The sequence below is a fragment of the Netta rufina genome (assembly GCF_964035555.1).
Source record: "Netta rufina genome assembly, chromosome: Z".
Classification (NCBI taxonomy): Eukaryota; Metazoa; Chordata; class Aves; order Anseriformes; family Anatidae; genus Netta; species Netta rufina.
Window position 1 is genome coordinate 45864222 of NC_140126.1, and position 14064 is coordinate 45878285.

General features: G+C 36.6%; 1 protein-coding gene across 1 annotated transcript in view; it reads right to left on the minus strand.

The window, feature by feature from the left end:
• LOC311221617 (long-chain fatty acid transport protein 6-like) overlaps window positions 1–13505 on the minus strand; it is a gene marked incomplete at both ends in the record, with an annotated part of 45238 nt that extends 31733 nt beyond the window's left edge. Inside the window, 4 exons of the mRNA XM_084305706.1 lie at window positions 804–928; window positions 1383–1541; window positions 3800–4006; window positions 12992–13505. Coding sequence (XP_084161832.1) covers window positions 804–928; window positions 1383–1541; window positions 3800–4006; window positions 12992–13505 — 1005 coding nt within the window. The remainder of the gene's footprint in view (window positions 1–803; window positions 929–1382; window positions 1542–3799; window positions 4007–12991) is intronic.
• Window positions 13506–14064: the final 559 nt, after the last annotated feature.

Here is a 14064-nt window from a genome sequence, read left to right on the forward strand (position 1 = left end):
TGGATTCTCTCAACTAATGGGTAGCTCTAGGAACATACCACAAAAAAAAAGCCAGACCAAGAGTTAATTCAATTAATCTGAGTCAGCTGTACGTGGTTTTTATAACAGGTTCAGCACACTTAGTATTTGATAGAACAGATAGAACATCACACCACTGACTGCCAAGGGAAAAGAAGCATGCTCAAGTTAGGGCTTACACAGTTTCAGGGAGGAATGTCATTTTAACAAACATTGCTTTGTTGTCTGGAATAGCTCTCTAACTGGAACAAAGGTATCTTTCCTTTGAGCTGCTAATCATACCAAACTGCTTAAAAATTATAAAATATGTTCCATATGGTCTAAATATAAGGAAATTCCACAAGTCAAAGCAGTGTTAAAACATGACCTACAAAGCTTTAGACCTCTCATATAATTATATTCCAAGAAACAAAGTTTTGAAAATTCTAAAAGGGCATTTAACAGTAATAAAGGCTTTCTGACATTAGATAGTGAAACTTTAACAATATTTCTTCACCAAATCACTTTGATTCACTTGTTAATATCTGAATCTTTTCTCTTAATACTTTTATTTTTTGCAAGTTATTTTTTTTACAATTTAGTTTTTTACAATTCAAACTTTTTTTTCTTTTTTTTTTGGGGTCTATAGACCACCAAATACTTGAGAAACCTCACATAAGATGAAGGGCAGAGGAGCAGGCTTGGTATAGTACAATACGGTACTTCTCTCTTAACATAACCACAGTAAGAACAACACACATACAAGTAACTTACAGATAAATAGCAATCATCTTGGTTCTACTTACCACTGGTTGGCTGCAAAGGTAACGGCAAAGTTCTCCAATGTACTGGATGACAGTCACATTGTACTTTTTGCAGTCATTCCAGAACTGACTAGCTGAGAACTTCTTTCTTAAGACACAGGTTGCCCCTTTAGGAAAACAGAAAAATGGGAAACAAAGCATTTCTCTATGTGGCAGCTTAGCTAGCCATATTTGTATTTAGCAGTCTTTTTAAGTTCACCAAAATACATTTAATTCTATTCCAGAGTACAATACTTAGTCTGTACACACACTGTGCTATATACATTGTCAAAATATACATCCCTAAGTTCCATTTTACACAAATAAAAAAGTAAGAACACCTTTTACACAAGTAACTGTAATAATTCTTCTCCAATACCACAAAGATAGTCAGTAAAAGAGATCCTTTGCTATTACAACACTCTTCCACATCCCCCAAAATTCAAAAACATAAAGCTATTCAGAAAAGCGTATTTGTTAATTTGCAGTTTCCCTAATGGCAGTGAGCCTAAATGTGTTTTAATACAATTTTATAATAATTAATACTCTGTTAAAAAGACAATTTAATGAAATGAGTCCTGCCTAATTCGATGCATCCACCGATGCCAAGGAGAGATGCTGCACTGTGATAAAGAGGCAGGGTGATATAAATGATGTCTTCTGCAGTAGCACCAAAAGCCCACAGTCCAGCAGCTCCTTTAAGAACTTGCATGTGACTGATGACTGCTGCCTTTGGAAGACCTGTAATGAAAACAAAAAATTTGCATAAAGCCTCTCTTCATGAGAAGCCTTTTTTTTTTTTTTTTCTCCAAAGTCTCTGTAATCATAACAGAATCAATACCATACAGACAAATTTTCAGACAATGATTTAGTTAAATAGACAACTGGATGTTTAATACAGTATTGTGTGTTTCTGTACACATAAACATGCAAGAGCCAGTTTGTAATCTCACGTGTTAGTTATTTATTCTGATGTAAATCTATTCAAATAGGAAGAAACATGAAGAAACTCCTCACCTAACACACTATCAAATTACACAGAACCAAAAAAGGGTTAAAAACATTCATTATCCATATGTACTTCTTTTAACATATAGCAACATCTTTCAAGCAGAAGCCAAAGTGACTGCAACGTAGTTAAGAGCTAAGGTACATGAGCTGTACCAGGCAAAGTAGTGGATGCTTATCTAAAAACATGTTCATCTAAGTCTAGATAGTCTTTCAGAACACTATGAAGACTATGTAGAATTTAACACAATCCAGCAAAAGATGTTGAGAGTCCATTCAAATTATATTCTTCCGTACGAGATTCTTCAGGTTCAGCAGAGACTTTCTGTTCAGGAACACGAAGACTCACACAGGAGTTCATTGGACTTCTACTCTGGTACTTACTATTTTGAGTGTGTATTTTAATGTGTTCTTGTTTGATACGTGTTCTTACATTCATTCAAAATGATTTAGTCCTACTGATGAACAGTGAGAACTATTAAAATTTCAAAAGCTATAAAAGATCAGGAAGTTTTATCACCTATTCTAATATAGCCACTGTTACTTTGAGCTGTTAACTGGAAGTGTAATCTCTGGAGATTCTAGCTATGCTTCAAACCAATTCCAAAACTCACACTGAAGAGAAACACTGAAGAGAAAATGCATTAAGCCTATGTTATCAATGAACATATAGCAAGAAGGAATTCCACTGGAATACATTGATCAGAGCGGCTCTGGTGCCTCCCTCCTTGGAGATCTTCAGAAGCTGTCTGGACATGATCCTGGACATCCTGCTCTGGGTGTTCCTGCTTGACCAGGGGGGAGCAGGAGGTTCAAACCTCCAAAGATCACTTCCAACCTCAACTATTCCATAACTTTGTGATGCTGGAGAGTCCTGAGTTTTTTTTTCTTCTGCCCTATATTTTCCTAGGGGGTTTCAACACAAAGAGCTGACTATAGACCATGCAAGGTAATACTTTATTTCAAATAAGTTTATACACCATTGATTTTATACTAGAAACTATGCTCTGGTATTATCAAAAATGTGAAAATGCTGAATTACTTTAGACTAGAACTAGTTATCCCACACTTCTCAAGCTGAGTCAGTCTTATTCTTCCAATTGCATAGTATGAAAAAAAAATATATAAATGTAAATAAATGTAATATATGTAAACATTCATTTATATTAGTAGTTTTTCAACACACCTGACATCTGGACGATATTAACAGCTTTAAAAATATATATTTTATGTACATATATACACACACTATTCTAGACCATCTCTTTCTGTTTCTAAATTTTCCCAAGAATTTAATTTTTTTTAATTTAATTTTAATTCCCAAGCAAATAAATTAAATAATTATTTATATTGAGGAAACAAACCATAACATGAATCTTCATTATAATCCTTCTTGTGGCTACTGTAGTGTTCAGCTGAAGGAGAATGCCAATCTGCTTATCTTAACAACATCATACTGCTTTTCATGTCACTGATCACTTTTTTTTTTTTTTTTTTTTTTTTTTTTTAATCCTTAGCTTCTTAGCTGCTGGAGGACTGGTAATAAATTCAGCCATCTGCTTCTAAACTTAAAGGCTAGTAACTTAATCCTATTTTCTGTCACTACAGTGACCTGCATAGAACTTAACTCAAGGAAGAAAAAGTAAATGTAAATTTGCTAGTTTTAAGATTGTTTTTTAAAATTCTGGGTACGTTAGCTGTACTGTGGCATATGATCACAAAACAGCACTTACTACTGCTGAAAACCCATAGAATAAGCAAAACATTTTATAAACACCTTAGCAGTATTTGTACAACCTGACAAATAAAAAAGGTGCATAAAATATTGAATATAAACAGTCAACTATAACAAGCGTGCTTATTTCCTACCAAAAGGATATGAAATAATGATATTCAATTATGAAAAGATTAACAAACAGACTAGAGTGTCAGAAAATCAGGTTTCTAGATGAATGCTTTAGGAAAATATTGCCTCTTTAGCAGACCAGTACCTGTTGTTCCTGAAGTAAATATATATAAAACAGATGACTTGAGGTTATTGGCAGAGCGTCGATTAACCGGAACAGGGTCTTCAGAAACAGCCTCCATTTTGTCTAAAAGTGTATGCACGCTTGGAAAAGTCGAGTCTTTGGTCATTATCCAAACACTAATGTCCTTCTGGAGATTAGGAATAATTTCTTCTAGTGTCCCAAGCAAATCTTAAAGATTAACATAAAATAATGTTACTTACATCACATCCTCACAAAACTAAATGCAAGTAAGGTATGTTTCCTCCAAAAGTTCTTATTTCTATAATAGAAATAGGAATTGTATTTACTCCTATGAATGTAAATAAATAATAAAGTAAAATAATGATGAGCTGGAATGGATATTCATTGAAAACTAGATATAAGGTGGTAAAAGTACTGATTACTTTCTGACTCCACAAGGTATAATTGTCGTCTTGTCCTCAAGGCAAAACACTGATCCTTGATTACTAGTTCCTGCTTCCCACTGCATTTTGGGTAACCCTTTGTTATTGCTGAAATCAGAATGAAGTGTTGTTAAGCTTCAAATTAAAGATGAACAAATCTGTTAAAGATGCAGGGCAAACATATATGTTTCGTTGGAGGCCATCAACAGCAATTGTTCATCAAACAGTATTTTTTCATTAGCACAGAAGTGACTGATTTGGGGAAAAAAAAAAAGTATCATGTGAAAAAAAGTAAAATGTATCATGTGTACCTGTGCATGATTCAGGTGTCCGTACACCTGCATCATGTGTATGGACACCTGAATTTCAGTGAATAGAAATGTGATACAGACCTGTGGATTATTCATACACTTCTGAAAAATCATGTGGCTCTTTCAAACAACTTTATTTTCTTATGACCAAACATTCACTCACTAAAAGGAATTCATTCCATTAGCTTTTACCTGAATATAAATACAAACTCACGGTTATAAAATTATAACAACAGTAGTGTAAATAAGATCTATTTTGTTCATTTAAACAGAAAAGAAACAGAGAGACCTAGATTAAACAAAAAGGAAAAATTTTTTTTTTATATAAGTAGAGGTCAGTTCCTAAGTAATACATTTGGTATTTATCTTTTTAAGCATTTTTACAATCTGTCACTTTCACAGAATACTGGACAGGCATTAAAGTACTAATCCAGCAAAATTCTCAAGAATAGTCGTATTGCTTTCAATAGAATCATTCATATACTTAAAGAAACATTTACACTTAAGTGCTTTGCTGGATCTCAGCCTAAGCAATTAATCTTGTAAATATCCCTGTGGGTATAAATGTATGTTATTATCTCATTTTTTATAAATGAATAAACATAAAAAGTTGAAATGACTCACCCAGAACCTCATAATGAGGCTCTGAAAGAGCCAGCATTTCAACTCCCAATGTCAACCCCAAGCTCATTTTGAAAATATTAAATATGGGTATCATTAATAGAACTCACTCTCATATACTGTGCAAGATTTTTAATCCTTCAAAAAAATTTTTGCTAGTGACAGACTGCTGTAAATGTTTTAGTGAATGACATACTAATCTGTTACCGTAACAGAGAATAGCCTACTGTCCCTGACTATATGTAGGTCTTACAAACCTGAAGCCAGAGGGCAAGTTCTGTATATTTTGTGAATGTTTAGAAAACATTCTGATAGGGTGTGACATAAAAATTTTGGTGTCCTAACTTCCTTACCCTGCAGAATGATTTCAGGAAGAAATTACCTAAATAATTAAGAAAATCTAAAAGATAGCCTCTTGTTTGAATCACCAGAGTACAGTCCCTTTTCACTTACTACACATAGCAATAGAATAATTAAAGTGAATGCAAAGTCATGTTAGGGACAGTAATGTCAACTGCAGGAAACCTGATGCACTAAAAATCCAGGTTCACTCATCAGTAATTCTGCTTTGCTGTCACATTGTACAACTAGGGCATGTTTTTCTAGTCATAAGTATTAAAATATAACAGTAATATTTCTCATGAAAAACAGGTGCTAATAGACCAAACGTGACAGAATAACTATGTACTAAGTAGCTTCCAATTGTGATTTTTATCTTCCTCTTAAATGTCTTGTAAATACACAATATAAATATAAATATATAGTTTGTGTAGGTACAAGTTAGGCTGAGAATCTAGCAAGGGAAACGTGTGTTTGAATTTGCTGGAGTTCAATTTCTCTTCTCAAAAATAGTAAAAGTATGTAACATCCTCTGCCACTGTTTGTTGATGCATTGGCACTAACTACAGTGCCAGCAAAGATGTTAAGGATTTTGAATTATTAATGCCAAGGATTTCGTGGTTTCTCCAACTTACAGCAATCATATACGCCAGACCGCCAGACTCAGATGGCTGTCCTGTGTAGAGACCTTACCAAATAATCAGTATGATGTACAAATATTGAGAAAAAATGTGCAATAAAAGTTGTCAAGCAAAATTTTCCTGTGTAACTGAAGTGTTTGTAAATGAAAGTTTACATATTGTTGAATTACAAACTATCCTCTTGCAAAAGGCCTGAAAAACAAACAAACAAACAAACAAAAAAACAAACAAAAAAAACTTATAAGTACTGCAGATACTAAATATGCCATTACTGAATTTCTTTATTTTCCAGAGCTAGATTATTTACTCCTTGCGTTGCCTTTAATTGTTTTGCCTTTCATGTTTTTTAAAGTGATAAAGATGGCCAGTGTAATACTGGCCAGCTATTGTTTTCTCTACAGAAGACATTTTTGTTCAGAACTGCACAACGGAAATATTTGTGAATTCCTTCATACTTCTTTAGTATTCAGAAATGCTAGATAAGATGTGCACCCACTTCTCTAAGTGTTTGAGTAACATGAACTGCAAGTTTATCAAAAAGATTTCTCTTTTCTGTTTCATTTTTTTCTCTTTTCATTTGTGTCTTTTAAGGAAGGAAAATAGCAACTACTGATTTCAACTGTACATGCATAATCAGTTAAGATTCAAGAGTGACAGGAGGACATAACTCCCTTTTAGTAGATTGAAACACTTTTGCGCTAAATAAATTTGATCACTGTTCAAATTAGGCATGCATACTGTTCACTGTTTCTCTAAACACACACACATATAACCTAAAGCTTTTTTTGTTGTACAAAGCCTTACTTTTTTTTTTTTTTTTTTTTTTTTTTTCTAATTGCTATTGAACACTTGTTCTGTGAGTGAATTATACAATAGTTTTTTCTTTTGTGCTAGGGAATCTAGTACTCAGAACAATATGTGAACAGTTCGTAATGATATGTTATCTTGAAAGAAGTTTCTAGCTAGATAGCAGAGAACAATAAGTCATTTCCCAAAGAAGAAAGAGTAATTTAAAACAGCTGTTTTCAAAGTGCCAGAAACTTAAAATTACTTCTGGAACAGGCATGAGCATAGGGTGTTTGAAGATAACTCTTAGTTTTACTAATATATTCCCAAAGAATAATTCTGATTATAGTCAACTAATGTTTTGTACCATGAACAAAAAACTTCTGTGCCAGTTGTTGTGTAGAACTCATTGGTCTTTACAAATAATCTTGTCCATGTGTCAGGAATAAATAGCCCTCTTGGAGGATCTACAGTTCAATTATTTTTAGAAGTACCTTGTATGTGTACTCAACCATATAGTAAAGCAATAATAGTAAATCAATTTAGCTATTTAAACTTGTGGTTTCTCTCAAGTACTTGTTGACTCTTTAAACTATGAAATTATACTCAGGTTTTGGTTTATTTGTTTTGGAGCACATGAACATTTATCTAACGTTTGGCAATGTAGTCAGAAGTTCTGTGTGCACTGTTTACATATTTTATATGTGAATATTCCCCATTTGCTAACTATTTGGCTTCCACTGAAAAAAATCTATTATTTTGTCGAAATTAATATGCTTCTTCAAACATTTTTTTTCTCTTGCTTTTATAGAAACTTATTGTTTAAAAGAAAGTTTTTGAAACTGTGTTACATTAAATTCACATGAATACGTAAGTTACATCTTTTGAGAAAACAAGTAAAATATGTTTTGGTTTTAACCTACTGTCCTAGGCTTCAAGTTGCACAAAGGGTTTGTTATATTAATTTCTAGCAAAGAAACAATGCAGCCTATTGGCAAACAGACAAGTCCTACATTGATGAAAGGAATAAATGAGGTTATGAGATCTAGTTGTACTGAACAAAAAGTTACTCAGAGAGTAAGCTATATGAAATGGTTCTTAACAAATCTTATGTGCACCCTGAATGATATGCTCCATAGGCCATGGCAAGTTCAAACTGTTTCCCACTCTGCCTGGCATCAGAAAAATTAGTTACCTGTATTACCTGATACCAGTTACCCGATTAGTTACCAATCCCTAAATGACTCCTTACACCTAGGGTCTATTCTCACTAAGCAATAATAACAGAAATCTCATTTCAGTTGCAGATCAGCATCAGTGCTGGAATCTTGAACTGTCACTGAAGGCAATAAAGGCAGTACAGCAGAAACCAGCTTGGGAATCATAGTGGGCACTGCTTTCTCATCAAGCACTGTCTTAGAGACACAGACTGAAAGAAAACAAGTGATCAAACAGATACAGTGTCAAGAATCTGTTCTGCAGGTCTTCTGTGATGTCCTTTATGTGGATGTTTAGGTCTAGATACCTTTAATCATTTCTTCCAAACTTAAGAAAAGATGAAGGTTTTGACAAAATCTATTCCTTTTTTTTTTTTTTTTCCAGATGACTAACATATGAGAGATGACACTGCTGTTCGTATATATCACCTGATCATAATCCACAAACGCCAAGAATATTTTCCTAAATCCCTTTCTCCAGGAATTGTCTTAACTTTACACCTGTCAGCAATAAACCCTGGTTCTCAGCTCAAATGACAAAAAGTTCAGATTACGCTCACCAGCAGCAGAAAGCACTGATGATGCCTAAAGAGTACAGAACCCTGGCCAAGAAAATGCTATACCTTGCACAGCTGTGAGAATGGCAGAATCACAGAATGGATGAGGTTGGAAAGGAACAACTGCTGGAGGTCATCTTGGTCTGAAACAGTCACAATTTTGCCTAAGCACAGTCACCTAGAGCAGGCTGTCCATGCGTATCCATACAGCATGTACTCTGAATGTACTCTGAACAGCATTTGCTATCAGGACTGTTGTAAACCAATCTCCTGGAGCTTTGTAATGCAATCCTTTCACAGATGAATCCTTGAATCAGAAGTCATGATGGCAATCAGGGATGTCCTACTAAGATCTGAACTCTTCTGTTTATAACATACTATAAACACACCAACAAATTCAATTTGTACCTTTATACTGGGTCACTAGGTTATGAACGTATTACTTCTATACAGCTTTTGTCCTAAAGGTAAAATGTAGTTTCTTGGTCAGGTAAGACTCCAATGAATAGAAATAGTCCCTAGAAAGGCCATAGGGCCTTAAAAGATAACACAGAACAGTACTAAGCAATAATAACAGAAATCTCATTTCAGTTGCAGATCAGCATCAGTGCTGGAACTCCTCTGTTTATCGCACTTTTTTTTTTTTTTTTAAGGAATACGGGCAGCAGAATCTGGTAATAAAGGTAGTACAGATAAGCACCTTATAAACAGGTCAGATTCCTGCTAAACTGATACTAGCAGTCTTACAGAGAGAAGGCATACAGCTTCCTTCTCCTTCACAAATTCCTTATTTGCTTGCACATTAGTTACCTGTTTTATTAAAAAGGCGGTTTCAAACTCCAACTTTTGAATCTCTTACAACAGACATTCCCCAGAATGGGAGTGGTGACAGAGAGTTTCTGGGGATGGAATACTGAGAATGTTACACAATAAATTAAAGTAAGAGCTAAAAATCCCAGAGCAGCTGAAATGCTCTGAGAGCACAGCAGGAAAGTGATAGTAGTTAAAGCAAAAACTCATTAATTTCTACAAAGACATGTGCAAATGAAGGAAAACAGGGTATAAATATTAGCAAACCAGAAAATCTCTTTCTTTTACAGCCAATGCTTGAATGAGAAGGAAGGAACCAAGATACTAGATTATGCTAAATGAACTACAAGATGTTATCCTATTAAAAATTCAGCCTTTTAGAGATAACCATTTCATACAAGAAACCAATAAAAGGAGAAATTCTGGAGCTTGAATAACATATCAGAGTCTGAAGAATCAAAGTTTCAGTTACAGAGAGGCTGTAGAATACCTAAGTCAAAACCAAATCCCCAAATTTAAGTATTACTAAAATACCCCAATCTGCAGTTAGATAAAGTATTCAAAATATCAGAGAATTGTCAGAACTGAACAAGACCTGACTGCAAGGGAAGATAATACTGTAGTAATTTAACTGTGCTACCAAATCACATCCTCTGAAAAACATGCAGACAAAAAAGACAACTGAAGAGTACAAAATCCACAAAATGGGATAGATTTTGGAAGCATGGAAGGTATGGAAGAAAATGCAACCATAAACAGTACCTGGACTATTTGGATAGGGGTATCACATTCAAAAAAACCTAAAACATTTTTGAAAAAATTACAGGATGCACTAACAAAAGAATTCACATACAATTGTTGCACACAGAGACACCAACATATTCCAAACAGAGAAGATTTAGCAATAAACAATGATCTGTGTGAACTGTTCCAGATATCATCAGAAGGTGGGAAGTCCCCTTCAACAGAAATTAAATCTCAAGTGGATTTAAATGCATGTTCTAGACTTAATGTGTCATTACAGACAAGAATTTCAACAGCAAATTCGGTCATGCTGAGCACAGACAGTTAATGACCAAATTGTAAGGAGATGATTTATGCTGCGCTACAGTATACAAACTAGATAAAAGGTCATCTGAAGTCTTGAAAACATAGCTTTGTAACTGTTTTAATGGAGTTGCTGAGTCAAGCCTAGATTTGTCTGTGGGGTCTGCAAAGCATGCATACAGCTGAAAATCAGAATTTCCTCTATCCAGAAAGAATACCTTTATAAATTGACGTCTAAAAATAAAATTTAAATAAATAAATAAATAAATCCTTATTTGCCAAACATGATTCTAACTATGACAATGATAGATATTGGACCACTGGTTGAATGCTTTTAGTGTATATTTTTTGCTAAAGAATGTCCAATTTAGTGCAAAAAGTGCAAAGCACACAAGGAAAGCTCAGGTCACGCCTACTGTTAAGGCTCTTTAAACACAAACACTGGATGAAAAGATGTTAATACACCTCTGGTAATATATCTAATTGACTGTGTAACCTCAGTGTTAAATACTGCCCTGCAATTTTCATAAACATTGTTGGCAAGTGTTATGTGTAATAAAGATGTATAATACTGTGCTTTTGTTGCAAGTGATGTGAGTTAGTCCTCATGGCCACTAAAGAGCACATGAGCCTTCAACTGCAAAACTCAGACCCCTTTGGAGAGGCTCCTCTATTATATGACAAGGCCAACAAACAAAGACGAAACAGAATTTCCAGTTCTGTCACAGAGATGGACAAATTGAGCCTCCAAATCCTGAAGAATACTGTGATGCCTTGTAGACTTGAGGGACCGATTATCTTAATGCACACACTGAAATCTGTGAATAAGGTTCACCAACATGTAAAAGACCAACTCAGAGACTAGCTTGTTGATACTACATGTTCACACACAGCTTTTCCCCTGTGAGCTGAGATGGCCAGACTCTTAAGACAAGTTTGTAGTTCAACATAGTCACTACAACTAGAAGCTGCTGATATCAGATTAAGAGTGGAGCAACATGGATCCTGTTCCTGATTTGCATATACTTTTCTCATTCATTATTTAACCTCTCATTTTAATAAAGATGACCTCTAGATACAAATTTTGATCCAAAGTTCTCTTCAACTGCAGTCAATGATCAAGAATTGCCTTAATTTGATTCCTCAGTCACATTCAAAAGCACATATTAAAAGAGGGTGTGTTAAATGAGTTATTTTTTTTTATTAAGTAAGAAGGCAAAATTAAAAAGTGCCAGTTCAGAAACATTTTAATCATTTGCTTTGGGATTATATTTAAATTGGCTCATTTTAATTAACAAGCACTCTATTCTTAAACCGCCATGGCATAAACAATTGGAATTACATAATTTGAACTGAAAAATATGCAAGGGAAAAATATTAAACAAAATTGTTAAAGCATATTTTTGCAGCAGCTGCACAGAGCACACAAAAGGACATTCCACCAGTTAGGTGTCACTGATGCAAACAAAACTCCACAATCTTTTTAACAGAAAATGAAGCTGTGAACTAGAAATAAGGCATACTACACTTGAAATGATAATTTTAGAGAGGAAGTTCAACACTCATATTTTGAAATATCTTTCTCCATCCAAAATGTCAAGGTTCTGTGTCATTTTTTTCGCAATTGTAGTTTTATTTGCAATTAATCATAAAAGCTGAGATGCTCAGCAGCACAACTTTACGTTTTATATCTCTGGCTCTGGTTTATAGATCTATATAACTGAAGCTCAATTACAACATACAATGCACAATATATCTACATAAAGATTTTAAATTCTTTTGAAGCATGTAATAAATAATGTAGTACGTTGGAAACTTACATAAAACATTGTTATCACCTATTCAGACACGGCAGTTTCTTCTACAATCTGATGCCAACACTAATTTGCTTATTGCAAATCTATCTTCTACATCTATAAAACTCCCAATTTTAATTCTTGGAAAACAAGTATACCTCTGTGCATAGTGGTACAGCAGAATATGTATAATGTGTAGCTTTGGCCTTCTAGATCATAAAGGAATTGATCACTACAACTAAGGAACAGAAAAAGAAAGTTCATGACTTGGATAAGATAAAAATTGACTATTTAAAAAGAATTGGAAATTATTCTTAATTAAGGTCATTTTAACCTTTTCTGACACCTATTTGGCAACTCTTGAAGTAATTAAACGCTTGGGACAGGCTACACTTAGATGTTGCAAACTTTCCAGCAACCTATACTTTTAAGAACAGTTTAAAACAATGTCCCCAAACATGGATATACTTGACTCAGGCTAAGTGGCTTAAGCTTTATACTCTCTTGAAGTCCCTTCTAGCCCTAGATCTCTTTCTTTCTGTGAACATCTGAAAATTTGGTTTTCAGTGTAGGAGCTGAAGACACATATACAGGGGAGATGTGACATTTAAAGCTTTGGATGTGCAAAGTAACTGTATACTCTACCTGCTCCCACAATCAGTATCTTGGGCTCACAGCTACTGAGACAGTGCAGGAGAGATCTGGAGCGGACATTGAAGTTGAGGAAAGCCACCACGCAGCCCAGCTTGGCGAGTCCAAACCACACATGGATGAAGTCGGGCTCATTGCCCATCAGCAAGGCCACTGTGTCACCCTTTTTCAGAGCACCATAGTGAAGGAAGACCTGGGCTACCCTGTTACTCCGCCTGTCCACATCCCGGTAGGTGTGCACCTTCCCTTCGTAGATGAGGAACGGCTTGTGGGGCTGCTCCTCAGCCAGCTTCACAAACTTGTCCAGGACGGTGACAATCTTCCCCCGCAGCCTGTAGATCTCCACTTTCAGCCCATACATCAGTACTTTCAGCAAGTATCTCAGGTCAGCCCAGAAGTAGGGGAAGAGGAGTTTCTGGATGAGGTGCAAGGAGGCAATCCCGGCGGCAACGCCCGGAACCCAGGAGGGCAGCATTAGGAATGGAGCAAGGCTGTCCCAGACACGCATGTCCCCACAGCCAGACGGCTCGAGGCACGGAGTCGGCACCCGGGGAGCCGCCTGGCAGGGAGCGGAGCCTGACAGGAGACCCCAAAGAGGTCGAGGCTTTCCCCTGCCTCTCCTCCTACAGACAGGAGCGCCTGCAGCCCGCAACAACACCCCCGTCGGGCAACTGCAGCGCGGGGGGAACCCGGCCAGCCGCCGGCTGCCACAAGCCGCCCGCCTCAGCCCCGGCTCGGCCGCTCTCTCCGCCGCCCGCCCGCCGCGACCAGCCCCGCACCTGCGGAACGGCACGCCCCGCTGGGAGCGGCGAGGGCGGGCAGGGCTGGGCAGGGGAGAGAGCGGCCCCCTCCGGCCCTCCCGCCCCCAGCTCGGGGCTGCCAGGGCCGCGCTGCGCTGCCGGCGAGGCGGGGGCGGCCGCTCCCTGAGCCGCTTGCATAAGGCGGGGAGCTGCTGCCTCCACCGCCTCTTTCCACCCCCGGCGGCAGCAGCCCCGGGGGACGGTGCCTGCGCAAGGCGGTGGCGGCCGGGCGAGGGCTGTTTAGTCCACGTGGAAATGTAGGGTTGG